Below are 27,739 nucleotides of genomic sequence, written 5' to 3' on the forward strand. Positions count from 1 at the left end.
TTGACAGCAAGCATAGTTTGAAAGATTTGTCATGATGGCATTGGTACCCATTCAGTACCTCACAACCTTGCCAGAGAGGCTGAGACTCTAGGCCTTTCCCTGGCCAAGGATTTGAAGCTATTGCTCTCATTCTCCTAAGGAATGTCTGAGTCACCAGGCTAGCTACCGGGTGGGACAAGGACTATGCTCAGGCCCAGAATCTGAAGCTAAATTACTGTGGTTAAAAGGATTTAAAAATTTATGAGACTGTCGTGGTTTAACCCCAGCCAGCAACTAAGCACCCCACAGCTGCTCACTCACTTTTGCCCCCCCTCCCCCAATGGGATGGGGGAGACAACTGGAAAAAAAAGGTAAAACTCGTGGGTTGAGATAAGAACAGTTTAATAGAACAGAAAGGAAGAAACTAATAATGATAATAATAACAATAATACGCTGACTAATAATAAAAGGATTGGAATATACAAAACAAGTGATGCACGATGCAATTGCTCACCACTCGCCGACTGATGCCCAGTTAGTTCCTGAGCAGCAAACTGGCCCCCCCAGGCCAACTCCCCCAGTTCATATACTGGGCATGGCATCACATGGTATGGAATACCCCTTTGGCCAGTTTGGGTCAGCTGTCCCGGCTGTGTCCCCTCCCAACTTCTTGTGCCCCTCCAGCCTTCTTGCTGGCTGGGCATGGGAAGCTGAAAAATCCTTGACTTAGTCTAAACACTACTTGGCAACAACTGAAAACATCAGTGTGTTATCAACATTCTTCTCATACTGAACCCAAAACACAGCACTATAGCAGCTACTAGAAAGAAAATTAACTCTATCCCAGCTGAAACCAGGACAGAGACCCAAGTGGATATAAGCAGGTAGGGTCTGGTTCTTTTTCTTTGGGAGGAGGACACCCCTGGAAATATAAACACCCAAACAATGACTGTCTTCTAGAAAGACGCACTGGGAACAGCCCCAGCATTTACTTTGCCTGAGAAGCAGATTGCACTAATTACCCCTGTTGTCTCTAGGTCTTCCAGGTCCCCCAGGATCACGAGGGCCCCCTGGCCCAGCTTCTGACCAAGGTGACACAGGCAATCCAGGTTTCCCTGGTGTTCTTGGCTTGCGAGGCATTAAGGGTGATGTGGGACCCACTGGTCCAATTGGACTCCCTGGAGCGTCTGGATTCAAAGGTAATCTTGTCCTGAAAGGGTCCGGGTGTGGCTTGGCAGCTGTCACCTTGACAGTATGAGTGGCTATCGTGTGGTTAGTGTGACTGCTTTGAAACGAATCCTCATTCAGGTGTAGGCACAGCTGAGTTTGTTGTCCAAGTCTTCCTTTTTGGCCCATGGAGGTTTTACCTACTGACTCCAAAAGCAGCAAAGTGAGGCCAGCTCAAGGTGCTCTTCAGTGCGTCCCTACTGTTTTTTTTTCCCTTCTCTGTTTTTTTCTGAGTAGATGATGTCCACATGCAATGGTGCTGTGCTTGTCAACTACAGTTACCCACTTGCATTTGCTGTCTAGGCAAAGACTGGAGATGCTGTTTCATGCCACCTATCATGTATGCTCAGAGGCATAGCATGGTGGATTTAGGTCTCCATAAGAGGCTAAAAGGATTGTAGGAGTTAAGAGATCTTGTTCTGGACTAAGGCAGGGAGCAGGCCGCTCTCTCTTTGGTCTCTGCTAAAGGAGAGCAGAGGGCAGCTGCCAACAGGAACTCTAGTAGCAAGGTTTCAAAGAAACCGCACAGCTCAAAAGCCAGGAAAGGGTGGAGAACCATTGCCAGGTGAAGAAATGTATGTTGTCTTTGTAGGCTGACAGATCCCCATCCCTCTGTGCTGTGCTTAGAGATGGATTCCAAATAGAAAAGATATGTACTCCCCAAACACTTTCCTTGGGCTACCCAAGGAAGGGGAAGAAGACTTTCAATAACGTGTAATTATGTAGCAGTGGAAATTCTTGTCTTGAGGCTCTGCAGCCATTCTGGACATCAAAATGGGCACAGAGTTCCTTAAGGGTTGTGGTCCCCTCCATCTCAGAGCTGAAATGCTGTTGCCGTTGCTGCCGTCAGTGTGTTTCTCAGTGCCCCAGCTGTGGGTCGGAATCAGGATCCTATGCTTAGCCCCTGAGGTCTTTAGCTGTGTATCTTTGCAGGTATAAGAGGTGAGCCTGGCCTTATGGGGATGCCAGGTAAAGATGGGCCTCCGGGGGATCCTGGTTACCCTGGGCTGAAAGGTGAAACGGGCCATCGAGGTGAGTGCTGGAGGATTTGAAAAGCTGTACTTTATTGCACATGGTTTGGGCCGGGGAAAATTTCAGAGCTCCCTTAATGGGCTTATCTGGGGGACTCTTAGTTTCTTGGAGATTGAAATAAATTAGAAAGAGTTTGACATACCACTTTTTACAAAGATATCCAGTGCTAATGTACTAAGGCAGTCTTAATTTAGCATACTTCTCCTTTGTGTCAGTATTATCATCAAAACTGTGAAATTTTTGTGGGGTACTTACACTGTCATTTGCACCATATGCAGGTCTCCCTGGCCGACAAGGGGCTCCAGGTATAACCCCACAGCCAGAAGAAGTCACAGCCCCTGCAGGCTTACCTGGTCTGCCAGGAATTGATGGTGTCCCTGGCTTTGATGGAGATCCTGGATTCCAGGGCCCAACTGGAAAACCAGGTAAAAAGTACACTCAGATCAGTGAAATGCTGGCCTTCTGGAGGAGCAACACTACTTTCTCAAATGCATTAGGAAGGTTTACAGGTTTTTCTAATAAAGGAAATAATTCCAGCAAAATGCATACAAATATCATGTTTTATTATTATTAGAATGTATTTGATAAATTCTGGTCATGCACTTTCATAGTGTTTTTTAATTTGGTTTCCAGAATTAGGTGCAGCAGCCTGTGATGCAGCTGGTATGATACCAGCTTTGGTACTAGCAGGTGGAGTGGTCATGAAAATGATTCACCACAGAGAATTATTGGAATTGTTAATGAAATACTGTAACTTGAGCAGTGCTGGGAACTTCAGTCTGCACCACTGTGGTTCATATTGTTTGACAAAGCAACTTTGGTAGGTCCTGTACCGCTTGGCTCTCCTAGGCCCAGCAAGTCCCCATGATTCCTTTCTCAGCACTGCCACTTAGGCAATTTTTAATTGTTAGTATTCTCTTTTATTCATGAAAACTCCTAGAGTGGTAACATCACTTAGCACTCGTCCTTCCTCCTAGATATTATCCTCAACCCCATCACGGTGAATGGAGCTGTGTTAGTTCCTGGCTTCCTGTTGTCATTTCCTAAAGTGGATAAATGTGCAGGAAGTAAAAGCTGAGAGAGGCTTTATTAATACTGGTCAGGCAATCAGGTAACAGATGCTGCAGAGCTGTGGAAAGAGAGAAGTTCACTGGAAAATTACCCCTATTTATACTATTTTTAATGCTTAATCTTTACAAAAGTTGTGCAAATGTACAACCATCTGTTTCCCAGTCACATGTTTCTTTATACTAATATTAACATTCCGCATTACTGATCACATGCTAGGTATCTCGCTCTGTGCAATTGCATAACGCCTTCTGTCTCTTTATACTATTTTCTTATATTTTAACTTCGACCATCCTGACCACTTATTTTATTGTTGGTTTATCCAATCTGTGCCAGACCTTTCTGCTTTGGACTCAGGACAGTCCTGAATGGACTCTAACAGTCCATAGGCATGCACCTCCTCTTACATCTCACTAAATTCTAAGCCTTTATATTTTGAGCACCCTTCACTGCCCTGAGACTTTTTAAAGCTTTGTCAGTCAGATGCTCATCATTGAATATCGTGTGGAGGAGGGGAAAGGTGAATTTAGTCCAAGTCAATGGCTCTAATTTTACATAATATTTAGGCTGAACATCAAGGCCAATTTTCTGGTTTGAAAAAAGGGTGAAATCAAGCAAAAGAAGTGACTTCATGTGTCAAGCAAAATTTCAGCAAGGTAGCTCAACTTTCTTCAGCTTACAAGAGCTGGGCCATTATACCAGAGGATTCTTGTTTTCACAGTGGCAGGAATCTTGCGAGACAGGTATGAGAAGAGTTCACAAACTTCCACAGCCATCAAATTGAAACCTGAGTCTTAGTTCCAGTGTGGCTTCAGACTAAAATCAGTAGCTTATCCCAGATCTCAGTGCTGCACTTTCAGCCTTGTCTAATGTTCAGCTGCACCTCTTGATCCTTTAACAGACAGTCAGATCATGTGGAATCCCTGTATGGAGTTTGTCGTTTGTAACCACAGCTGTTGTAGAGTGAGCTCTCAGCATGGCTGCTGACAACATATTTCTCTTCTGGAATATGACTGCATGAGTGAAGGCATTAGTATGAGGAAATAATGATAGTAATAATTGTATTTAATCTCAGGTACAAAAGGTCTGCCAGGAAGATCTGGTTTGAAAGGACGTGATGGTTTACCTGGATCACCTGGCATAGTTGGGGATCCAGGACCTTTGGGTGCCCCAGGACCACAAGGATTTGAAGGTAATTTTATGATTTGGGGAGCACAGATCAGAAAGAAGCAATCAGTAGAATTCTGTTTGCCTACAGGTTCTGCAAAGACCCTCCCCAACCCCCAATTACCTTAGGAAGACCTGGGAATGTACATGATCTTGTGTCTTATATCTCCACTGAAGTAAATTTAGTCTTCAGTGAGGAAGATTATGTCATGTGTCATTGTTGTCTATCACTGCTGGTGTTTCCCTAGGTACAATTCTGAACATCTTTTGGTTTTAAAGTTTTGTGGATGTGGGAGTCATCTTGAAGGTCTAGATGAGCGAAATGGTATTCACAGTGAACACAGCTGTGAAGGCTGGATAGTAGAGGAAAGGCACAGTGAGAGAGATCTGGATTCTGCCACAGATTTGTTGTACAACTTTTGGCCTTTCTGTGTCAAAGGAATATCATAATGAAGAGCACTATAGCAAAAATGAATTTATTATGCTTTGGTTGGTGCTTTGAGACACTCACCATTATTGTACTGTGAGATATGTGCTAACACATTGGCACCAGAGTTGTTGGGCGAAGAAAGAAAATTAAATGAGGTAGGAAATGGGTGGGTGCTAGTGTGAAATAGCTGCTTTTAGAACTGATAAGTCTAGTTATACATATAACAACCATCAAAACTTGGGCTCCTCATTGTACATGACTGACATAAATACAATGACAGCAATGTCAAAATCAGGTATAGAACCAGCTGATGTCCACACTGCCTATCAGTAATAGTGACTCCTTTTCTGTCTTCTAGGTGTTGCTGGAAAGCCGGGCTCGCTTGGTTTGCCGGGAATGCCTGGTCGGAGCGTGGGTGTTGGATACACTTTAGTGAAGCACAGTCAGTCAGACCAAATCCCACCTTGTCCCATAGGAATGAATAAGCTCTGGGACGGCTACAGCTTATTGTACGTGGAGGGGCAGGAAAAGTCACACAACCAGGATCTTGGTGAGTTGACAGAATTCTCTCAGGCACAAACAATGTAGGCCAAAATCCCATTTCAAATGAGCCATCTTCATTGGTACCGCAGGTGGTTGTAGTAGAGGTGGTGGAAGTCTGCTTGGCCAGAATCTGTACTGGGAGCAGCGTCACTTGTGCCATCCTCCGCCACCCATGTCTGGTGTGTATGAGTTGGAGCGTTTGGCAGATGCTTGGTATGACCACTTCTCCAATTTTTCCAGGTTTTGCTGGCTCATGTTTGCCTCGCTTCAGCACCATGCCTTTTATTTACTGCAACATCAACGAAGTGTGCTACTACGCCAGCCGAAATGACAAGTCCTACTGGCTCTCCACCACTGCTCCTATCCCCATGATGCCAGTGGACAGCGTTCAGATCCCACAGTACATCAGTCGTTGCTCAGTATGCGAAGCACCTTCCCAGGCTGTGGCTGTGCACAGCCAGGACATCACCATCCCACAGTGTCCCCTTGGTTGGCGCAGCCTGTGGATCGGATACTCCTTCCTTATGGTAAGGATGCTATTGCTAATGCAAAGGCAGCTTTAAACGTTTCTATATCTCCTCTTTGATTAGGTGACTGAGACGGTATTCTGTGAGTTGCTTACAGGAAACTAGAGCCCTGTAACTTCTTGCCCTAGTGCATTTCTTCTTTATCGGCTGGCCTGCTGTAGGCTTTCTGAGTTCGTTCTTGTACTGCTCGAGTTCAGTAGTAACACTGATGCAGTAGTTCTGTAATGTCACAGATGTTCTTTGTTCTTCAAACCTTTAAATGTGGAAATGCTAATTAAGCTACACCATTGTCTCTGTGGAAAAAGTAGAACATTTTCTGTTGCACTCTCCTAGAAGCTCATTAGTGTAAGATTGTTAGAAAAATATGAAGTCAGCATTATTGTTTCCAAATTTTCCCAGCTTACAAGTGAAAAGCTGGTTTTCCATTACACCAGGCCTGTATATTCAGCCTAAGCACATTCCTTTGCTTCTTCACCTCTAGCCCTGACTCAAAAGACAGATACATACAGCCAAGGTATAATTTTGGTTGCCTGTTTTACTCCTTTTAACAATGGAACTGGGGGACTCCCCTGTTTACCTCCCATTCCGTTCCTTTGAACTCATTTAAACTGACATCTTTATTTCAGCATACTGCAGCTGGTGCAGAAGGTGGAGGTCAGTCCCTTGTCTCACCTGGTTCTTGCCTGGAGGATTTCCGTGCCACTCCATTCATTGAATGCAACGGTGCTAGGGGAACATGCCATTACTTTGCAAACAAATACAGCTTCTGGCTGACGACCGTTGAACAGTCGCAGCAGTTTGTCAGTGCTCCTCCCTCAGAAACTCTGAAAGCAGGGCAGCTTCGAACAAGGGTCAGCCGTTGCCAAGTGTGCATGAAGAACTTGTAGTAACAAAAATGCAATAACATTAACAGTCTTTGTTACCTAAGACCAGACATCGCTGGTGTGAAGAAGGATAAATTCATAAACCTGTTTTGTGTGTGGTTGATGGGTGAATCAGGATGGCCAGAATTCTACAAAAATCGAGTGTCAAGTCCAGGAGTTTGACTGCGCACAGAGGAGGAAAAGCCCAGTGCTCTGAAACCTTTTTTACGGAACATGGTGCTATGCTTTTACTTCAGTGGGTTTTTTTCCCCTCAGTTACAGCTACCTCAGAAAGTCTCTGCAAGTTCCTTATTCAGACCGAAGAGTAACTGATGTCTCACATTACACCACTCCTCTGTCCGAGGCACATGCCAGTCATCAACAAGAGACATTTTTCAAACGTTATGCTTTATTAGTATCTTTGCAAACAGTGTTTGGTCTAGTGTAAGGGAATGAAGACTCATTCTCCTATGAAATACAGAGCTAGGTAAAATTTATCAGTGTCTTGTAGGTGACTTAGAAACACTAAGTATTAATGGTTGATAACTGACTTCCTTAGGAAGACTCAAAGATTAATTTGTTTTGCTTTGCTTATTAAACAGATGGGATGTTCTTTCCTCCAGTGACAGGTAATCAATTCTAACCCAGACTCTCGCCCACAGTTGACTTTAAAGAGCTACCCCAGTGAAAAATGCAATTTTTGATGTGAAGATGAATCCAAAACACCTCTAGCATTTTTCATAGCTTTCTATCGAAATATATTCCAGGTAAAATGTCTGCTTCAAGGTCTGTGCTTATCTTCTTGCAGTCTAATGATGTGCAGCCACCAGAAACATTTCATTACTAGGAACATAAATTTCCTTTCTGAGGTAGCCTTGGCACGCTTGTTTTGTAATTATTCAAGCTGTGTGTATCTGGAAAGTAGCGGCTTTACTAGATAGCATGCAGGCTTACACAAACACAGAATCTAGCAGTTATGGGATGTACATTTTTTACTTTTACAGGCACAATGTTTTGTATACTTCTTCCTCTGGGCTTTATTTCTGTTAGTTTAAAAAATTGTATTTCTAGTGTATGCACTGTTAACTAGCCATGCTTTCCTTAACGGCATAATTAAAGAGAAGTGCCACTAATTCTATTATCCTTGTACATTTTGAGGGAAAGCCATGAAAAGGTATGCTAATATATATATAATGAATTCATTTAGTTGGGTTAAAATTATTATTATCAATCTCTCTAGAGTGAAGCATATGAAATCCTTATAAATTGACATTCCAGGACATTTGAAAGAAGTGCCTTGCAAATACACTATCACCTTGGCTTAAAAATCTTTAAGACAAAATTGTTCAGAAAATTATTATTAACGCAAGACTGAGACATTATTTCAAAGTACTCTTTCTTTACTAGGTTCTAGGGCTCTAGCTCTATCCAGCAAAGTACTTAAGAACATGCTTACTTTTAAGCACATAGTATTTTTACCTTTAATGATTATTTACATGCATAGTATAATACTATCTTCCTAGATTGGGGTCAGAGAGCTCTGCATGTTCCAGTGTTGAACCACACTGGAGATGTGCAGGGAATTTGTGAAGGACAATTTAGTCTTTCATTTAACTTATTCCTAACTGTGAAAGATCAGCAGCTGCTTTGGATGTATTTTGCAAATATCTTTAAGGCATTTTAACACTCCTGAGTGGCAATCCTTTTATGCAGAATATCCAATCTACTTCTTAGCTGTCCTAGCACAGATCATATTGTGTTTACATCTTGGGTTATGCAAAGGCAACTTTAAAACATTGTGCATACACAGTGAAGCTCACTGCTTTTTGAAAATTCGTGCAAATAACTGGCAAACAATAATGAATTTTTCAGCCATTGGGCTCCCGTGGTGCTGTGAAAAGGGATGTCAATCAGGTATTGTACCTACAGGGACTTGGTTTTATTTTTGAACACGAACACATGCAAATATGATTCATTTTTTTATCCAGGATGAGAGCCGTAAGCATTTTAAGCGCCACTACCTTTAGGAAACTGCCTCTATTGCAGTAACCGGGCTCCACGGCTGTCGATGGCCAAACTTTAAGTTCAAGAGCCCCCAGCCTTTTCCGACACAAGCCCTTCTCGGTCAGGTGCACGGGGTGGGAATTCCAATCACTTTCTCCCATTGGCCCCATTTTCAGCAATCTGGTTACCCCCCGCAAGAATACTTCTTCAAGAGGTCTGTGGGGCCCAGACCTCCCCTCTGAAGAGTGTTTACCTAACCGCTAAGAGCTATGTGGGGAGTAAGTATACTGTACTCCACTGATGGATTTTTTTTTTTTTAATTATTTTTTTAACTTAGGTGCTTCCTGTTTTTTTTTTTATTTTTTAGCAGTTACTACTCAAGACTAAGCATTTCAGAGCAAGTGCTTCATGCTTCATTTTCATTTTTGTCTGTGGGGAGGAGAGGGCTACAATTGCTGTTACATGAACAGTAAGTTAATCTATTAATTAAGAAGTAATGCTTTGTTTTAAAAAAAACATGCAGCTAATCCACGAATAGGGGAAGAAAATGGTATGTTTTTCTAAGTGTATAGTTTCCTAACTGTGGTTAATAAACACTGAAGGCAAACAAGATGAAATATGATCTGGTTAACTATTTTCTTGGAAATCACACTGGCCCTGATCAAGAAGTGCAAGCGAGAGGAGACAGCATTCGGTATTTCTCTATGTTGTCATTTATTGGTGAAGATGAAACTGTGCAATTCACGTCCATTACACTACCATGACAAAATGACCATAACGGGGACTGTCTGATAGTAAAAAAGGAACTTTATAATGGATTAAAAGATCTTTGCCTTTAATTATTCTGAGCTGGTTTTCTTATGGCTGCTGGAGTGGAGAGATACTCTGCCTTAGAGATAAAACCGCACAGGCTGTTCTGATAAACCTATAGAATTAAGGCACTTTTACCAAAACAGATTTCAAAAGGCAACAAGTCAAAACCCAACAATTAAGTAATTTGCATATGCCTATATATTAAGTTTTAAGATAACCTGGTTTACATTTAGTTCACACAAACAAATTAACAAAATATAGCAGCATACAACCTATGAAAAGCTTAAGAAATTTATTAGATGCACAGATAAAGTGCTGTAACAGAGAAACTTGTGTAAATCTTTTTTAAAATAAATAAGGTACAGTTAAACCACCTTTGACTCATTTTAGCTCCAAAAGAAAAGTCAGCCTAAGTTTTAATGATTTGAATTTTAAGGTCAAGGTGAAATATATCGTAACTATAACAGTGGTTGTGATCTGTATTAACTATTTGAGTCTCCTGTTCCCCTTGAGGTTTCCCAGAAACAGGAAGGCTATTGCAAAACGTATACATTAGACATAGTTCCTTTTACAGAAACATTTTTGTAATAAAGTGTGGTTGCTCAAATGCATGTTAAAATATTTAACAAGGAAACAATTTTCTTCTGATCCAGTTGATCTTTTAAACAAGACAATGTATTTTTTCTACGATGCAGCCCACAGGAGGGAACAGAAGTAAACATCCTCCTTAACTGAAGACTGTTTTGCTTTAAGAACTAAACTATTGCATTATATGAGAGCAAGAAATATCCATTTTGTGTTATCCCTTTCTCCAAACATACAGCCCATTGATACACTTATTTTTGCCTTAATCTCAAAGGTCCATTTGTCTTCAGCAAAGACACACACTAGAAAGAAGTTCCCTTTAAGGGTCTTACAATAAAAGATGAGCTTTTACTGCCTTTCCATCTGGGGAAGCTCTTTGACAGAAGGAACTGTCACTGCTGGAGTTTTGGATGCTACTAGGTTTTTGTGCTCTGTTATCTGTCATTTCAGGCACTTTGGGGCTAACATGGCTGTTTGATTTAAGTCAATGCAATAATATTAGCAATATGTTCAATACTCAGAAGGGTCACCAGTTTCCCTCATACACTCAGGATTTCAAATTCTTCTTCCAATTCAAATAGCTTGTCAGTAGATTCAATGAGTTCTGCAAAAAAAAAAAAAAATTAAACAATTTAGAATCTAAAGACAAGCCTGATTTTGTTTACTTAAAACAAAACAAACCACCACAAAACCCACTTCTCTGGAATGTGTCCTTCAAAGTATTTTGTAAGATTAAAAAAAAAAAAAAATATATATATATATATATATATCTGTGCTAGCAATTGTATGTGGCCTGTTTGGATAACTGTGTGATATTCTGTAAGAATAAGGCATTTAATCACATGGTGATTGCTTGACACTTCGGAAAGCAGAGTTATTCCACCTGTGCTTATTCTTCCATTTGCTAACGAGGCACATTCTGCTGCGCAATAGTACTTTTGGTTGGTACCGCACCTGCTCCTGTAGTTGTCACTTCGGGCTTTGTTGGAGGTATGAAAGGAGGCCAGTGTGGTGGATGCTTCTGGACCAGCTCAAACATCCGTAGACTCTGTTGCTTTAGAATCTCCTGAGGACAGAATACTTTCATTTTAAAAGATGCCTCAAGAGAACCTTCAAACACAAAAATGTCTGCTTAATTAAAAACATTTTTAATGATGGATGTCTATCAAAAACCAAAGGCTTTGTGCAGACATACAGTGACAATCTGTTATTTCAAGTACCTGCTGTTATGAATCGCTGCTTCACAGACGTCTGCAATATTTTCCTAGTTGAAAACACACCTGGCAGACAGATCGTTTGAACTGTCCTACAAGTTATCAGTGTGTTGTAATTAGCTTTGATATCCATACACCTATAATTTTGTTTACATGTAGCAAACAGACACCAAGAACATACAATATTTTCTGCCTTTTAAAAGAAAATTACTTGCACGGGCCTCTCTGTGTTCAAGTTTTCTGTTGATCAATGGGAACAAAAGCTCCAAAAAACCCAACAGATTTTGAAGGATAGGTTTTGATCAGGAGAAAAGTTATTACTGAAGCCAAATTCCACTCCTCTTCAATCAGGTAAGCTACATCATATCCTGTATTTCAGTTATCTACTAAGGGCTTTCCTTAGCTTTTTTTTTTTTTTTTTTTTTTTTTAAGAATGCCTTTAGAGGTTGGTGTTACTTCACATCCATGCTTCTGTTGCTTAGTACACCAGCTGCATGCAGAAATGTCCTAAAGTCCTTTTCCTGTGGCAGCAAGCACCTTTTGTGTGTCCCACAGTTCAGCAGGAGCTGGAGGGACTCAGCACTTACAGAATCAGACCTTTTGTCGTACCAGGGCCTAACAGTCATAATTAGAACATGTAATAATATACATGTCAAACAATAAAGAAGGATCAGGAAGCAAATAAATAAAGAAATAGGTACAACATGGCGGTTAAAACTTAACTTTTTTTTTTTTTTTTCTTCTCAGTAAATGACTAAGTTTCAGCCAGTAACACAGTAGTGTTAAAAAAAGAAAAACTTTTAAAGCGTATATATTTATACTTGTTTGCCAAGTGGCAGGGTTCATGATTTGTCAAAATGCTGAACAAGCTCTGATTAGCAATTCAGTATTATTGGCTTACCCTGACACCTTAACGCATTTTTCTCTATGGCTCATTTAATTTGCATGCAGAGAAAGATGTAATGGGAATTTCCATTAAAAAAAAAGAAAAGTATACATTCTTTCATACGGAGCAAATAAAGATAGTAGTATTACCTTTTGTACAAGACTACACCAGTTATCAAAATCACATTCTTCTTTGCAAAAGAAGCCCTAAGGAAAAAATACATACAGTAGTATTAAATAGTAACAATATGCCAGTGAGTGAAGGATGCTGTGGTATCTTTATGCAGTGTTTACACTTTAGAAACATACGTCTCAAGCGACAATCACCCATAAAACCCAACCAACGGATGCTGGCACAGGATCAGATTTAATTTCTTCAATTACCACAGTATTCTTGTGACATACGCTGGATGACTTCTACAAGTAATTCCGTTTAAAGATTTGTAAATTATGATGTAAGTTAAGCTTAAGTAACTTGTCCAGAGCGACCATGCATGTATGGTAGCGATGCAATAAAATAAGGAAACCCGATTCAGTTCCCTGCTTTGACCTTCAAAACACTTCTTGCAAAAGGTAAATGCTGCTCAGCAAAGAAAGTGAATTAGCTCCCTAGGATACAGTCAATTCCCTGCTTGACCTAAGATTAATGTCTCCTATGCAGTTAACGTATAAACTACCATGTGTTGAATTTTAGATCATAGAAGACTGCCCTGTGATCTTGATTCAGCTCAAGGAAATGTATTACCGCCCTTATCAATATACAGAGGTTTTACTTTGAAATAAAGTACACACATCTATTATTTCCTAACACCTACTAAAGCTACTGAAGGGTCCAAATTCATGATCTTCATTCTGTGTGGGGCTTGCTGGCAGTGGAAGCTCTGGTCATCAACTGTGCCATTTTCTTCCGAATCTACAAAACTTTGAGTGGTGTGAGGGTCCAAATAGATCAGCTCGTTGCCTGTACGGGTAAAATCCATGTTGATAATAAACGAGAGACTTTAATATGCACATACTCCATCCAGACTTGTAAAACAGAAATTAGATTATCATCACAGTCCATATCTAGACCTTCTAGCTAGGGAGTCTTTAAGAGAATCGGGAAGTCAGACACACTAGTTTCCCCACAGGATATTTAGTATAATTTTCTATTGTGAACTATTACTGTAGATCTTTTGGTTGGTTTGTTCTACCTTTGTCGCACTCTTCCCTTTTTCTATGTGAGGTCCACCACGCTTTTTAAAAATCTCATCTGTTGTAATCCCTAACATTCCACAGATCAAAAGACACAGGATGCCCACAAATGCAATGTGTAATCCCATTAGGCATTCATTCAGAAATTGGAACAAAGAAGTCTGACTAAAACAGTTCAGGTTTTACAAAAGGAAGAACAAAATGTCCATAAAATTATGGATCAAACTGGGGGGAAATCTGAAAGACTGAATTCTAGGAAGAAGGTGAAAAAGATACTGCTATCAGAAAAGGTTTGAAATACGAGAAAACAATGTAAGAAAACTGAAGCAAAAGAATAAAACAAGACACCCTTCATTAGGAAGTATTAATGGTTAGGAAAAATTCAGTATTCTAGCAGTAGTGACATTTGACACTTGTTAAATACTATCAACTTTTCTTAGTGGGTTGTTCTTGCTTATATCATTACTTATTTTTACATCAAGTTTGCTGCTACTTTTCTGTTCCTGTAAGGAAGATATCATACTGTTCCCGAAGTATTTGAGGTATGTTTCTTTGTTTCTTCTACTCTATTCTCATGCTTAAACTGCTTATTATTTTCCCTTCCAAAAAAACCCCCCTTTCTCTTTAGATCACATGCGTATTTGGAACAAGTTTCTTTTTTCCTTACCTAAAAATCCTATGAAATAATAGGCATTATTTGGTTTCCCTCCTAATGCTCCCAAAGACTGTGGCATCTTAAAGCATTCCTAGGAGGTCAAAGGGAGAAAAATGAAATTGAAGTCAATTTGTTTATTGATACAATGGATACCTGAACTTATTTCGCAATAACAAACAATTCACTGAAAAAAACCTTACTTTAAACGCATCAATATATACTGGATTTATGTGATTAATCCCTAGTCGTAGAGGTATAATAAGCAAGAGGGGCTTCCAGCCTGTGCAGAATCCTGCTGTGTTCTTATTTCGGCCAAGAGCACTTCTGTGCAAATGTGCACTGCTGTGGGCCGCGCCGCTGCTCTGGGGAGGGGACCAGCACATTTTCTCTGTGGGAATAAAACCAGAAATCAATGAATGCACAAAGGAACACAGAGCAGATCTTCCTCTCAATCATGAATTCAGCTACTTTGCCAGACATCTTTATAGGGCTCCTGTTTTAAGACAAAAGGAGCAGGGCACGGAAATTGTAACTATTTAGTAGAAGTAATGCTAGCAGACAGAGTATGTGCTGGCACAGTAGTGAGACATGAGATAAACGACTGGGGGATAAAAATTTAAGACTGAAGTTACATTTACTACTAGCATCATTAGTACTGTCAAGTCTTGCCCATAAAATGTCAGGGAAATGAAATGGCAGAGATGATAGCATTAGAAACTCTTCAGGCAACTCTTCACTTCAAATGATGTGAACATAAAATAAGCAGAAGTAGGCACTAAAGTAGAAACAGGTTGTGGCTAAACACCACTTGTAAATCCACCTTTCTTACAACAGAAAATTAAGCCTGGCCACGTGTTTCTCTAGGATCTGCCCCTGGTTTCTCTTTTGCCTGACAAAAGCACATCTCTTCTTTGGCAAACTCTGTATTAAAAACAATTCTGTGTATTTTTACATACTGCAACTGCATTCCATTTCTGGGGTGGGAGTTTAGATAGCACAGACCAAACTCCTGTCTTCTCCCAAACTGCATGGTGAGCTGGCCACCAAAATGGCCTACATTGTTCTGTGCTAGCTTTAGTTCTGGACACCCAAAACCCGAGTTTGCATTTCCTTTATTCCTTTTCTTAGCCTGGGAACAGGTAGGGTTGGCCCAAAGTATTTTGTTCGTATTTAGATACATTCAGGAAAATGGAGTCAAATCAAAAACTGTAACCAGAGAAATAATGTTTCACTTACTGATGTCTTCAATGACCACTGTATTGTCCATAGATACATAAACTGCTAGTGAATTCCATTCATCAAATAAAGCAAGCTTCCTAGAAAACATTAAGGTAATAATTAAAATAAACTAATTAGGACCATAAGGGTAACTTTTCATTCAGGACAATTAGGTGGTTCTTTAATAAAAAAAATTAAATTTTTTCTTTGGAAAAACATATTCCTTGGATTTTTTTTAAATCTCCATGTAATAGAAAGATAACTTTGAATATTCAATGTTTAATATATTTAGAAAAATAAACACCGAGTGGTATCAGGAAAAGCACACACACTGTACCGTGTGAAAACTGTTTTGTCCTTTTGCCAAATGCAGTGATAGGAACAGGTCAACCACGTAATTAGGTTTATTACTTTTTACTGCATTTAACAGCCTCTGCAATGGGATCCTGCCCATTGTGCCTGGCATTGTCTAGAGAAGGAAAAAATTCCTGTGCCAGTTTTGCACGTTATTTTTCGCTTAAGAAGTTCCACTAAATTCAGTGGAACTATTTCTGTGCACGTGTGGACAGCAGACTCAGGGCGTTAAAAGCTAGATCGGCTGAAGGTTTTTGGCACCCAAAAGTTAGGAGGGAGGCATAGTAGCACACAGGTTTCTGTCCACTTGTGTGAAATCCAAAACTCTAGGGAAGGGAGCTACACTCTTAAGCTGCACAGGCGGAGTCAGCTGTCTAAAATAAGCCAGAAAAGCCTGTATGTGAGCGCTAAACCACGAAGAATTTGTAAGTAAGTGAAAAGAGCTGGAGGCCAGGGCATGCTTTACCTCCTCTCTCTCCCTCTCCCTCTCCCCCCGGAATGTGTGTCTGTCCCAGGGTTGCAAAGAATTGCTGCCGAGCACTCAAGACCTGCAGTCTAGCACCCACTCGAGATTTGGCACCTCCACCTATCCCTCAGAAACGGAGCAAAGATAACTTTCTCAAATGTAGCTTCTAGACTAGGAGGAGCTGCCCATGTTTTATACAGCAGCCTTCAGGCAGAACTGCAGCTCAGACAGTGAGGAACTGCAGTTCAGCTCCCTCCTTGGCCTGGATGGCTTCACTCTGATGTTTGTTTCATACCACCACTCTGATCTGCATGGTGGCACTCCTGGCTTCTCAAAGCTGCGCCACTTTGCAGAAAGGAAGACGTATCTCTGGTGCTTACTGGTTAGGGCATACAGGCAGCATAGCAGGAGAGACCTTCGTGCAGGTCGTCCCCAGGCTCTTGGTATATTAAAATTTAGAACTCGCCCAATCCCAACTCAGTCCCTGCCCACCAGGCTACAGCATCGTGGTCCACGCTGTACTTGCAAACACATGGCATGTATATTCCTGATGCTGAGAGAGAGGGAGATCAGCCTTTAAAACTGTGTCTTGGGCCTTATCCTGGTCTCTGAGCTTAGCTGCCCCAGGGGAGTACATTCTGAATGCACTAGTGTGATTTGACTTACTTTAGTACTTGAGCAACTGTATTTGGTCCAAACCATTCTCCAATTGATTTCCCCTCTCCAACACCCATCTGCGCTGTTTTTATGAGGGAAACGACACACACACAGAAAAAAAAAGACCACAGAGAGTCTGGTCACAATATATATTAAACAGCATGACCTACTAATATTTTGTCATACATTCTAGAGCAATTGCAAACTGTATTTAGCAGCAACAATTACTTTCTCAATCTGCTCTTTTCAAATCTTAATGATTTCTAGTTCCTTTGCAAAAAGTTTCTAAACTGTAATGAGAATTACAAATATTAGTGTCCTTTATTACCAATTACAGCAACAAGCTTCATGACTGTCTATTTTAGTACTATCAACTCTGGTACCCAAGGCCTACATACTTTATCAAGAGCTAGATTCTAATATACAGATTTATTTAGGTCTCAGAGAATAACATTTCTGAATTATTACACTTTGTACCCATTTGCATGCATTTTTATTTATATATAAACATACACATTCTCTTCATAATCACCTTTTTAAAATTTTGAATTAACATATTTCAAATTAGAAAGTTTCAACACAGCAGGAATTTCAGTGGAAAGAAAAAAAGTTGATGTGTGTCCTTACCCATTTGGTGGATGGAATAACAGCAATCCTTTCTATCTAGAAAGCACCGTAAGATTCTATGATATTCTTCTGGTTGTTTTTTGTGTTTTTCCCATTGCCAATCTTACAGGAAAAAAGTTATACAGATTAAAATATAATGTTTCCATCATCCTGATCAAATTTCTAGATCGTAGAAAGCCATAAAATGAGACGTTAAAAGACTAAGGTACAACTCATCTCTAATATTTACAATTTGTTTAGAGTTCCTAGAAGTCGCAGCTTGTCATTTATTATCAAGCTGTCCTTTATCATCACAGGCTAGATTGTGAAAACTGGGAAAATAAAATAAAAATGTCAACTGCAACTATATTCTGAGTGATCACTGCCGAGAATTGATAGCTATTGCTGTATGTGAGCTTCCAAGATTGTTTAAAACTATATGCTCTGTTTAGATTTTGCTGGATTTGTAAGCATAATGTAAGCATTTGTAAGATAATGACGTAAGATCCATAAAGCAAAGTCCAAACACATTGGCCCTCTCCCACAGCAAAATCCACAACGTAGCTTTGCTATGTATGCTCTTGCTTCTAACGTAACGTAGCCCATTTACTGACAGAGAAGCGCATACATAGGGCTGATACTACGAAGTAGCTACATACTGCAAGTTCGTATTCTAGTTTTTCTCGGGTAATTTGTTTGTTTGCCTGCTCCTTCAGTTAAATCTTAGCACCTCCGTTCTGTGGATTCAGTTATTCAAGTGGATAAATCCACAAAGCATGCTGCCATAGAAACCACAGCACAAGAGTGTGAGGATTACAGACCTAACCGTAATAATTTAATTGATAACAGTAGCTACACACAGACCAGACCTATGATACTTACCCGTGATCCTGGGATGTGAGGTGTTGATACAGGCTTAAGAGCTTGCACTAAGGGGTTCAGCTGTGGGGTTTGGACCTCAGGCTGGTGACGGGTGAGTGGTCTGTGAAGTACTCTGTGTGATGGCTATCACTACGTCACTATTCACACAGTCACTCTGTGCAAACATTTGGTGGCTATGTAAGCAATGAAGAGAAGGGTAAGAACTAGACCCACGGTGGCAGGTTTTCCCTTGGCCTCAACTTGGGTATGCCTCAAAAAGACTTATAAAATAACGACAATGGGATTCCCTATTTGTCCTCCCTCTATTTCTACTTCTCTGCTTAAGGCTGGCATGATTTCACCCTGTCAGACAAGAATAATTCACCAGTAACTTCTTTCGGGGCATCGAAGAAAATTTCATTAATAAATTTAGGTTTTGTGCTTTTATGGAAAACTACAACAAAAATGAAACAGTCCCCAAACAACACAAAAGTTCACTCAGCAACAGTACTCACCTCTTCCTAAATGTCTGCAGATCAGTGCTTGTGCCAGCATCATCTGCCCGCATCGCAGCATACATCCCCAGCCAGCATCAGACGAAGGACCAGTGCCTCCTATTAAAAAAGTTCATTACAATCAATATAGGCTTTAAAATGAGTGCAGCACCACAGAGAAAATTTCAGAGTTAAAATCTCTAACAACTGTCCTATGGATAAAAGGCACTGAGCAAGACCGTTTCTTTCTATATTGCTGGTCTAACTTTACTGCTTGCTCTACAAACACGAAGACCTGATTATATGCAGGTACAAGTAAACACAGTTTTTAATAGCTTTAATATTTTTGTTTGCATAAACAGTTAAAACGATGCTCAAAATGTTCTAATGCTGTAAAAATCATTTTTCAGTCCACGATAACATCACTAATCCTGCTATCTAATTTATAACAAGGCAGCTGGTCTGCTGTGTACTCACCAATAGGCGAAAACTTTCTTCTATACGTAAACCATAGACGGGCACTTATATCCAACAATAACTTAGATTTGTCTGGAATATTTTTAAGAGGAAAGAAATTATTAAAACAGACTTTTAAAGCTGAAAAATTCTAATTTTCCCTGTACAGTCAATATATGGAGTGCATGGAAGACTCCTGTTAGCTTTTACGTATAAGACCCTTAATACTTAAAACTTTTTTAGCTGTTTAAATACAGAGAGCTTTTGTAGACTGCTAATTAACTTAGTAAGGATGAAATAATTATTAGCCAATGAAGTTTTACAAGGTGTTTGGAATGACTATGCCCAGCTTGAATGAAACAATGACGGAGAACTATGTCCTCAGGAAAGAACTCGTACAGCAAGTTAAGAAAGGTGAAGAATTTCTACATGCAAACCAACATGGAATTATGCATTACCTCCAAACCCAATACAAAGTCATTTTAAGAAAAGGTTAATAATATTAAATTTAATTCTCTCTTTTTTTTTTTTTTTTTTTTAAACACATGCACTTACAGAATTCTCCCAAAGGCCCTGAAGAATTCTTAAGAATCTTATTTGCTGCATTTTCTCTGAGCCGTGGCTCAGCCTGACTGGCCTGTGCAAGGGATCCTGCGGCCGATCAAGGCTGTGTGCGGTACCCTTGGCTGTCTTGAACACCATGCCTGCATTGATGGGCACTGCCTTTGACATGTAACACAGGAGGATGCCCTTGTCTTCTCCCCAAGGAGCAAAACTCATTTCTGAAATCTTATTTTTATACGATATATAAATACATGACTTTGCTATGACTCTCATGTCATATATTTATTTTCATCAAAATACAGTACGTGTCCTAGATTAATTTTATTATTACTATTATTATTATTCTGTTGACATATCATTGTAGTTGCAAATAACAGGCTGCAGACAGCATCCCTCAAGGGAAAATAACATTGGTAACTCTCAACATTCCCCAAAAGTTATTTACTTATCTATTTCCGAGGCATTTGATGTTGAGAAGTGACCAGGCTCATACCTGACTAGCCTTTGCTACAAGTACGATCTCTTTGCATGAATTACGGTAGAAAGTACATTGGTAAACTTCTGGTTTCATTTTAGGATGAATACAGCTGTTTATAGTTGGTTTCTTGTTGACAAAGAGAAAGAAACTTCTCTCATGAGACGTTTAGAGAACGTAAGGAAATCAGGAGCTGCTGCTGCTGCTGCTGCATGTGAATCTCTGAATGCTCTACAGATTTTGCAAACAATTTTCATTCTAAAGATACCTGTGTTTAGGTGGTGTTGCCTTCCTAGAATCCACACTGGCTCATCAGTTTCTGGAAATTCTTCTAAGTAGTCTGACAAAATAGTGATCTGGTTTTCATACCTAGATAAAACTGAACAGGAATACACAAAATTCAAACTCCATTTTATCCCTTTGTTCTTTTATGCACAACTTTGAGTTCTTAGACTGAGCTAGTTGTAGCTAGTCTTTGGGTCTTTTGAACAGTGCTGCCAGCTGCCTTTAGTCTTCTCCTTTAACGAGCTGTTCCATCACTGAAATATCCAGTGTCTTGGCTGGTTTTTATTTTGATCCTCAGCGAGTGCTGAGAGAATAACATGGCTGACACCTTGATTATAAGCAGTCTGACTGAAGCCAGTAGCAGAAGTTCAGGATGACTGCAGTGAGAGTAAGATTTGATTCAAGGAAATGAGGAAAGGAAAAAACAATTTAGGCATCACGGCATATGCCCACGCTTGATCTTAAATTACAAATACTGCCACTCAGAGCAATTATGGCCTTGTGCTTAATGGGAAGCATGTGAAAAGTGTTAGCAAGACTGGGTTTTTCTTTCCTAATTGGAGATTTGAAACACTTCAGAAAAAAAAAAAAAAAGATGTATTAATGTTATTGTTCAACGCTAGATCTATTTAGCAGAACATAACAAATGATAATTAGTACTGCTAAAAGAAGACAGTTCAATCATTTTTTTAGATCACTAAAGCAGGCTTTTTTGGAAGAGCGAAACAGGCCTTCAAGTGTAGAAATGAATGTAAAAATCATTTATTTTAGATAGCAGTCTTAAAGGAATATACTGCTAAAAAAATCAGAAGTTGGCAGGGAAAGCAAACACAACTATATTTTACTCTTCAAGTAAGTGCACATACATACAGTATAAAGAACGAATGATCGGCAGGTAAACATATAAATATATATTAAAAAATCATGTAAAAATATACACTGTAGCAACCAGAAGGGAAATTGAGCTACACCACCCTCCGACTGGAGCACCCAGGACTGAATTCAGAGACACCTTCTCCGCACGTTAGGGACACGATAAACTTCTTTAAGACCATCTACAGAGCGAAAGAACTTCTTAACGCTGCGCTCCGCCAGAAAAAGCACCACTCGCCGCACTTCCAGGGTAAACTGCCCGGTTTTGGCTCCGCAGCCGGGGAAGACTCTCCCCCCCCCCCCCGAAATCCCACCGGAGAGAACCGCCTCCCCCCGCACCCGCCGCCACACGACGTCCCAGACCACCCGGGAAGAGAACGGCCGGGCTCGCTCTCTCTCCCCCCCCCCCCAGAGCCCCGACCCTCCCGCCGCCTCGGCCCGCCTCAGCGCTCCCCACACACACCCGCGGCCGCTTCCCGCCTCGGCCACACCGGCCTCGGGCCGCCCCCAGACCCGGCCGAGCCCCCTCTTCCTCACCTCAGCCCTCCCCACCCGCCCCCGGGAGAGGCCTCACGCCGCCGCCGCCGCCCCTCACCTGACTCCATCCTCCCGCTGTCACCATCCTCCTCCTCCTCCTCGCCCCGACACGGAGGCACAACACGGCCGCGGCGCGGGGCACCCTGGGAGGTGTAGTCCCGCCGGCCGGCGGCAGCGCTGCGCCCCGCCGCCCGTTGGACTACAAATCCCATCGGCCCCCGCGGGCCGAGGGGCGAGAGGAGCGGGCCGCTAGGTGCGATTGGCTGGGTTGGCCCCCGGCGCCCTTCTGATTGGCCGGCGAGCGCGCCGAAGCACCGCCCCTGTCGGCAGGGGGAGGCGGCGAAGCGGCGGTTAGCATGGAGGGTGCCGTGTCCGACGTGGGCATCTGCAACCTGGCCTACGCCGGGCGCCTGGAGGAGCTGCGGGCCCAGCTGCTGCGCGACAGGGCCCTGGCCACCAAGGCCGACCAGGTCAGCCGGCTGCGGCCCTCCCTGCCCGCCGGGGCGAGAGCGGGCGGCCTGCGGGGCCGCTTCCCGCCGGGCGGCTCCTGTCACACACAGCCCCCCTCCCCCCGCTCCCCACTTTCCCGCTCACCGCCGCTCCCTCCTTCCCTCAGGACAACCGGACCGCGCTGCACTGGGCCTGCTCGGCGGGACACACGGACGTCGCCGACCTCCTCCTCGACCTCGGCGTGCCTGTGAACGACAAGGACGATGTGAGTGTCGCAGCCATCCCGGGACACCCCCGCTACCCCCGTGAGGGGCTGGCCCGGGGCGGCGGGAGGCTGAGGAAGTGCTGTGAACCGGTTTGTGTGGGGAATTTGGTTGCGCAGTTTCTGTCCGGAGCCTTTGCTGTCACGGTTTCGGCCGCAGAAGTGCCCCTGGCAGCGGTCCGGTGGCGACTGGCGCTGGTCGCTTCCTCCTCTCCCTCCTCCCGTCAGTTGGTGTATCCAGTGTGGTACCTGGGAGGTTTCAAAAAGCGCACACTGCTGTGTGCGTGCTAGAAAGGCAAGCTGAAGTATTTCGCTGTTTATGTGGAAGAGGGGGTAATGAGACTTGGATGAGTCCTGCTTATTGTCAAGGAAGTTTAGGAGAACTCTTCTTACGAACAAAGTTGCAAAACCAGGGGTTTTGGGGTTGCTCTTGGGGGTTTTCATGTTACCTGTATCTCGGTGTGATCCTCTTAAATAAGTTGTGACGAATCACGAGGTAACCTGAAGACTTCTCATTATTGGGGAAGGCATTACAGAGTAGGTGACAGGTTCAGTTGGAAAGGAGATAGTCTGTTACTGTTCTAGACGAAGGGTTGAAATAATTACATCCATTATGAAGCATCCTAAAGATCATCCTTAAAGAAGGAAATGTTGTCCCATCAGTTTAATTAAAGGGTAAGATACAGAAAAGATTGCAGAAACTTTTGGACACCCGTTTCTGCCACTCTTCTTTGTTCTTAAAAAAGCACTACTGTTAATTCTGCAGGGGTGAAGCGCCCTGCAAGATACCATGCATTACTGCATAACAGAAGCAATTTCTGTTGTTTAACTGGCAGCTTTTGTCAGGTACTGAATGCAAGTATGTGAGAGGATGTGAGGCTTGTCTCTCTGGTGATAATCAATAATGTTTAGTTTTACAGTTATAAGAATATGTGTAGTGTGACTAATGAGTAGTCAAGTATGTATTGGGGTTCTGCTTTGTCATTTTTTTTCCTGAAACTCCTGGTTTGAATAACATGGGGTTTTTTTCTTGCCTCTGTAGGCTGGTTGGACTCCCTTACATATTGCCGCTTCGGCAGGCCGTGATGAAATTGTGAAAGCCCTCATTGCCAAGGGTGCTCATGTAAATGCCATCAATCAGAATGGCTGTACGCCCCTGCATTATGCAGCCTCCAAAAATAAGCAGGAGGTATGTTTGCCGGTGCTGCTAGACGTGGTGTTGCTCTTGGAAGAAGTATTTAGTTGTATTAACTTTTCTTCCTCCTCCGCCCCCTCCTTTCTTTCTACATATTCAGATTGCAATCATGCTTTTAGAGAATGGAGCTGATCCGGATGCAACAGATCATTTTGAATCCACCCCATTACACAGAGCAGCAGCCAAAGGAAACCTAAAAATGGTACAGATCCTTCTGCAGCACAATGCATCTGTTAATATACGGGACTCTGAAGGAAATACTCCTCTGTAAGTAATTTTTTATTTTTGTTTTGCTTAATACAGCATAACCTCTATTAAATGAAACTCCATTACTTCAATTCTTTTTTTTGATTTCTCGTTGCCTTGCTTCACACCCCTATGTAATTAAAAAGGATTTCAGAAAGTCATACTTAGTATTTTGCCTAAGTGTGTCTGTACATACTTACTTTTATTTTGTGTTACTACATCTACTTACAAAGTGTAGAACACCTTTTGTAATAATTTGGAATACATTCGGTTGCCACTAGAGGGTAGAAAGCGAGCTAATGACATCAAAGTTGGAGGAAACTGGTCTTGCAGGCTGGCCTACTCTGTCCTGCCAAGCAAGAACTGATTTTGGAAGCTTTTCTTCACCTCTCTAAGGAGAATAAGTTGCAATTTAAGTATAATCAGTCCAGTGTTTGATATTACCTTAGAGATCAGTTTGAATCTGTAAGGGTGAAACCTTAGCTGCTTTGAAGTTGGTGGCAAAACTCTGCCTCGTCTACAGTGGAATCAAGGTTTTGCCGTGGAGAAGATCAAGCAGTATGTTTTAGCTATACATAAAACCCAGTATTGTCCTGGAACATACACATTCATTATCAAGATACTATGCTAAGTGGAAAAAAGCATTTGCTGCATTTGCAGTAACTCTTTACTTCAGATTATTTTTAAGCATTATATGATTTAGTTTATCACTTTCGATTCAAATAGAGATTACTATTTTCCAGTTTCACTGTGGATTATGTGCTCCTTAGCTTTGCCGACTGCAGAGCCAAAGCCTAATCAAAAGAAGTGTCTTAGTGTTGCGGGGACAGTAGCAGGAGGAACGTTCTTGAGGTGCTTAATGACAACAGATTGACTGGACACCAAGCTTTGGAATCTGTGTAGGTAGTTGGTTGCGTGTGGTTTTGTTGTTCTAGGATGTATCTCCCCCCCCAACATTCACGCTGTCGTTTTGACAAGGCATAATTACTGCTCTTATAAGCTTGGACCGTTTTAATAGTGGCTGTGGGTTTCTTGTTCTTATTACAGTCATTTAGCCTGCGATGAAGAGAGAGTGGAGGAGGCAAAGCTGCTAGTGTCTCATGGTGCAAGTATTCACATTGAGAATAAAGAAGAACTGACCCCACTGAAAGTGGCAAAAGGTGGCCTGGGAGCCATACTTAAAAGAATGGTGGAAGGCTAGTGGGGACTTCTGACTTGACTCTCTTTCCTGTTGCACTTGTGTTTAAGACTGCGAACTTCGTATTTTGGTAGTTCAACTAGGATGTCATGTATGGGCATCAGCATGGTAATAAAATGTGTATCTCTAGCTTTCCTTCAAGTACAGTGCCAAAACAACTGTTTGTACTTCCTGTTAATTAAACAGTTCACTGATTTTAAAGTATTTTTCAATATCTTGCAGTTTTCTTTCAGTTTACAGTATGATCTGTATAAATGTGGTCATTCCTTCTATTTCAGAACCTAGTTTAGGATTCCCTCTTTCAAGCAACAGGAGCAAAAGTGCTTTAACCATGTAAAGTCAATTTTATTTTGGAAGCTTATTCTAGAGTCTTTGTTTTTTTCCCTTGGCCTTTGTGCTTTGTGTGTGGCTTTTTGGTTGTTTTTTTGTGGGTACTGATTCTCTTCCTTCAGATGATTCTAAACCATACCTCTCCCTTTGTAGAATGCAGTTTGCTCAGTTACTTAGATAATTGTATCCATTTTTACTCTTCTTAATCTATTCAAGGGATCTCTGAGTGTTTAAAGCTTCTCTGTTGTTATCTGTTGTTATCCTGTTTCTTTGAATCTTTAAATATATGTATCTGATGAAGTGCACTGGACTTCTTGCAGAATGCAGGTGCAGTTTCAGGGTTACCTCTGCAAATATACTATTACATAATGGATGGCTCTGGATACTTCTCTGGGATGTACTTCGAATCTAATTTTATTTCCTCTTGCTCCTTCTGTAGATTTCTTCTTCTGTTCTGTTTGACTCCCATTATGTAGCACTGATGCTTGCAGTTTACCATCTTATTTTATAACAGAAGGCTGGTTTAATCTTGATTTACTCATAGCAAATCCTGGTGTTAAGTTATTAGAAGGCAGAGCTAATGAGACTTGAGTCTGAAAAGTGACCTTTTGTTCTGATTTTGGTAAGATCACTTTTAACACTAGAGGGATAGATTTCCCCCTTCTGAACAAATGATGCTGATGAAATTCTGTGAAATAAAGAACTTTCCTAAACAGCAGTCTTTGGTGTTATAAAACTTTATTAAACTTACATGTAACACAAACAGTATTTTCTAAATAGCTTGTACGCTTGGGATCTGAACAACAAGTCAGATGAAACCCTGCCAGCCGTTACACAGTGTGGAAATAGAACATGTTTGTTCTTCAGCTGCAAAGAAAGGTTGAAATGGAAGATGACAGTTTGACTTGTAGGAGTTAAGGTAATGCAATTTATTTTGATAAGCAAGACAGAAACTTAGAACCAAACAAGTATCTTCACCAAGTACTTTAAGTCTATCCGAGAAAGCAAAATGCAGGTTAAATTTCACTGAGGGTAACTGTTGAGAGCAGGAGGGATAACTTGCCTGTACAGTAAGCTCTGGCCATGCAGGCCTTGCTTGAAGGAGGAACCTGACTGAGTAAATGTTTCTTATATATTGTGCAGGCATTGCTGAAAACTTGAATTGAGAAAAGCTGAAGGTAGAATTCTGTGTTCATCCTTGATCTTTGTATAGCAAAAAATCCCTCCCACAGCTCTGTAGCTTTGTAAATCCACTTCCCTAGGAGATGGTAGCTTGAATGTTGGCTTAATATCTGGTTTCCTTATTAATGATCCCTACTCCCTCAGGAGAAGATAAATGGGCCATGCAGCAAAGACTGTCAGAACATCTGAGGCAAATTCTGAAAAATGTTTCTGCATCCTGCATAGCTCTGCAGGGTTTTTGAGCTACACACCGTGGATCAATACCTGATTTGGCTTGTGCTTTGCCAAGAGCATCAGTGGAAAGCTAGGAACAGTGCCCCAACCTTTTTAATAAACTATTTTACATGGGAGTAACTTCATAATGAGAACAGACATCTGCCAGAAGGCTTACAAAAATATCTCAGTATGTTAAGAAACTCCAAATAAATGTTATTTTCCTTACCTTCCTCCTCACCCCCAGCAATCTGTTTTGCTTCTTATTTTTGCTTTTTGGGTTTGTTTTTTTTTTTTTTAATGCTATCTATTATACACTGGTGGTTAGAAGTATGAGAGGAATTATTAGTCTAGAACTTGTGTTCGGTTGTTCTTTGTTTTTATATAAAAACATTAACATAGCTTGAGCAATTTCTACTTTTTTAGCAAATGTAAGACCTGTGGTGTTCTAGGAAGATTGTATTAGCTATAGAAGTTAATTACAACTTCACCACCATAAGCTCCTATCTTTACTGTAGCAAGTTAGATAAGGAATACATGCAGAGAAAGTTGTAGAGGTGAGATTAAGGAAAGATTAAAAAATTATCATAATGACCACATAATATATTCCCCTCTTCCATCATGATAGTGC

The 27,739-nt window shown here is 41.3% G+C and overlaps 3 protein-coding genes across 5 annotated transcripts in view; 2 read left to right on the forward strand and 1 right to left on the reverse strand.

Annotated features, from left to right (window-relative positions):
- Window positions 1-9,679, forward strand: part of COL4A6 (collagen type IV alpha 6 chain) — a 141,799-nt gene extending 132,120 nt beyond the window's left edge. Inside the window, exons 40-46 of the mRNA XM_052813083.1 lie at window positions 1,017-1,178; window positions 2,140-2,238; window positions 2,517-2,663; window positions 4,382-4,498; window positions 5,262-5,453; window positions 5,687-5,973; window positions 6,600-9,679. Coding sequence (XP_052669043.1) covers window positions 1,017-1,178; window positions 2,140-2,238; window positions 2,517-2,663; window positions 4,382-4,498; window positions 5,262-5,453; window positions 5,687-5,973; window positions 6,600-6,860 — 1,265 coding nt within the window. The 3' untranslated portion in view covers window positions 6,861-9,679. The remainder of the gene's footprint in view (window positions 1-1,016; window positions 1,179-2,139; window positions 2,239-2,516; window positions 2,664-4,381; window positions 4,499-5,261; window positions 5,454-5,686; window positions 5,974-6,599) is intronic.
- Window positions 9,531-22,171, reverse strand: ATG4A (autophagy related 4A cysteine peptidase). Its single transcript, XM_052813093.1, has 13 exons — window positions 22,091-22,171; window positions 20,606-20,716; window positions 19,320-19,391; window positions 18,864-18,962; window positions 17,509-17,610; window positions 16,891-16,963; window positions 15,423-15,502; window positions 14,387-14,574; window positions 14,199-14,277; window positions 13,153-13,298; window positions 12,488-12,544; window positions 11,193-11,304; window positions 9,531-10,842 (listed from the first exon to the last, which is right to left on the reverse strand). Exons 1-13 carry the CDS (start codon window positions 22,098-22,100, stop codon window positions 10,778-10,780), a joined length of 1,194 nt encoding a protein of 397 aa, XP_052669053.1. The 5' UTR covers window positions 22,101-22,171; the 3' UTR covers window positions 9,531-10,777.
- Window positions 22,172-22,341: 170 nt separating this feature from the next.
- The window catches only part of PSMD10 (proteasome 26S subunit, non-ATPase 10), an 86,994-nt gene continuing 81,596 nt past the window's right edge, over window positions 22,342-27,739 (forward strand). Inside the window, exons 1-5 of one of the 3 annotated variants that reach the window (XM_052813091.1) lie at window positions 22,342-22,502; window positions 22,649-22,747; window positions 23,787-23,933; window positions 24,040-24,206; window positions 24,929-25,226. In XM_052813091.1, coding sequence (XP_052669051.1) covers window positions 22,389-22,502; window positions 22,649-22,747; window positions 23,787-23,933; window positions 24,040-24,206; window positions 24,929-24,983 — 582 coding nt within the window. In that variant the 5' untranslated portion in view covers window positions 22,342-22,388 and the 3' untranslated portion in view covers window positions 24,984-25,226. The other 2 variants (XM_052813090.1, XM_052813092.1) reach the window with 2 other exon arrangements.

This window comes from Harpia harpyja, chromosome 18, assembly GCF_026419915.1.
Source record: "Harpia harpyja isolate bHarHar1 chromosome 18, bHarHar1 primary haplotype, whole genome shotgun sequence".
Taxonomy (NCBI): domain Eukaryota; kingdom Metazoa; phylum Chordata; class Aves; order Accipitriformes; family Accipitridae; genus Harpia; species Harpia harpyja.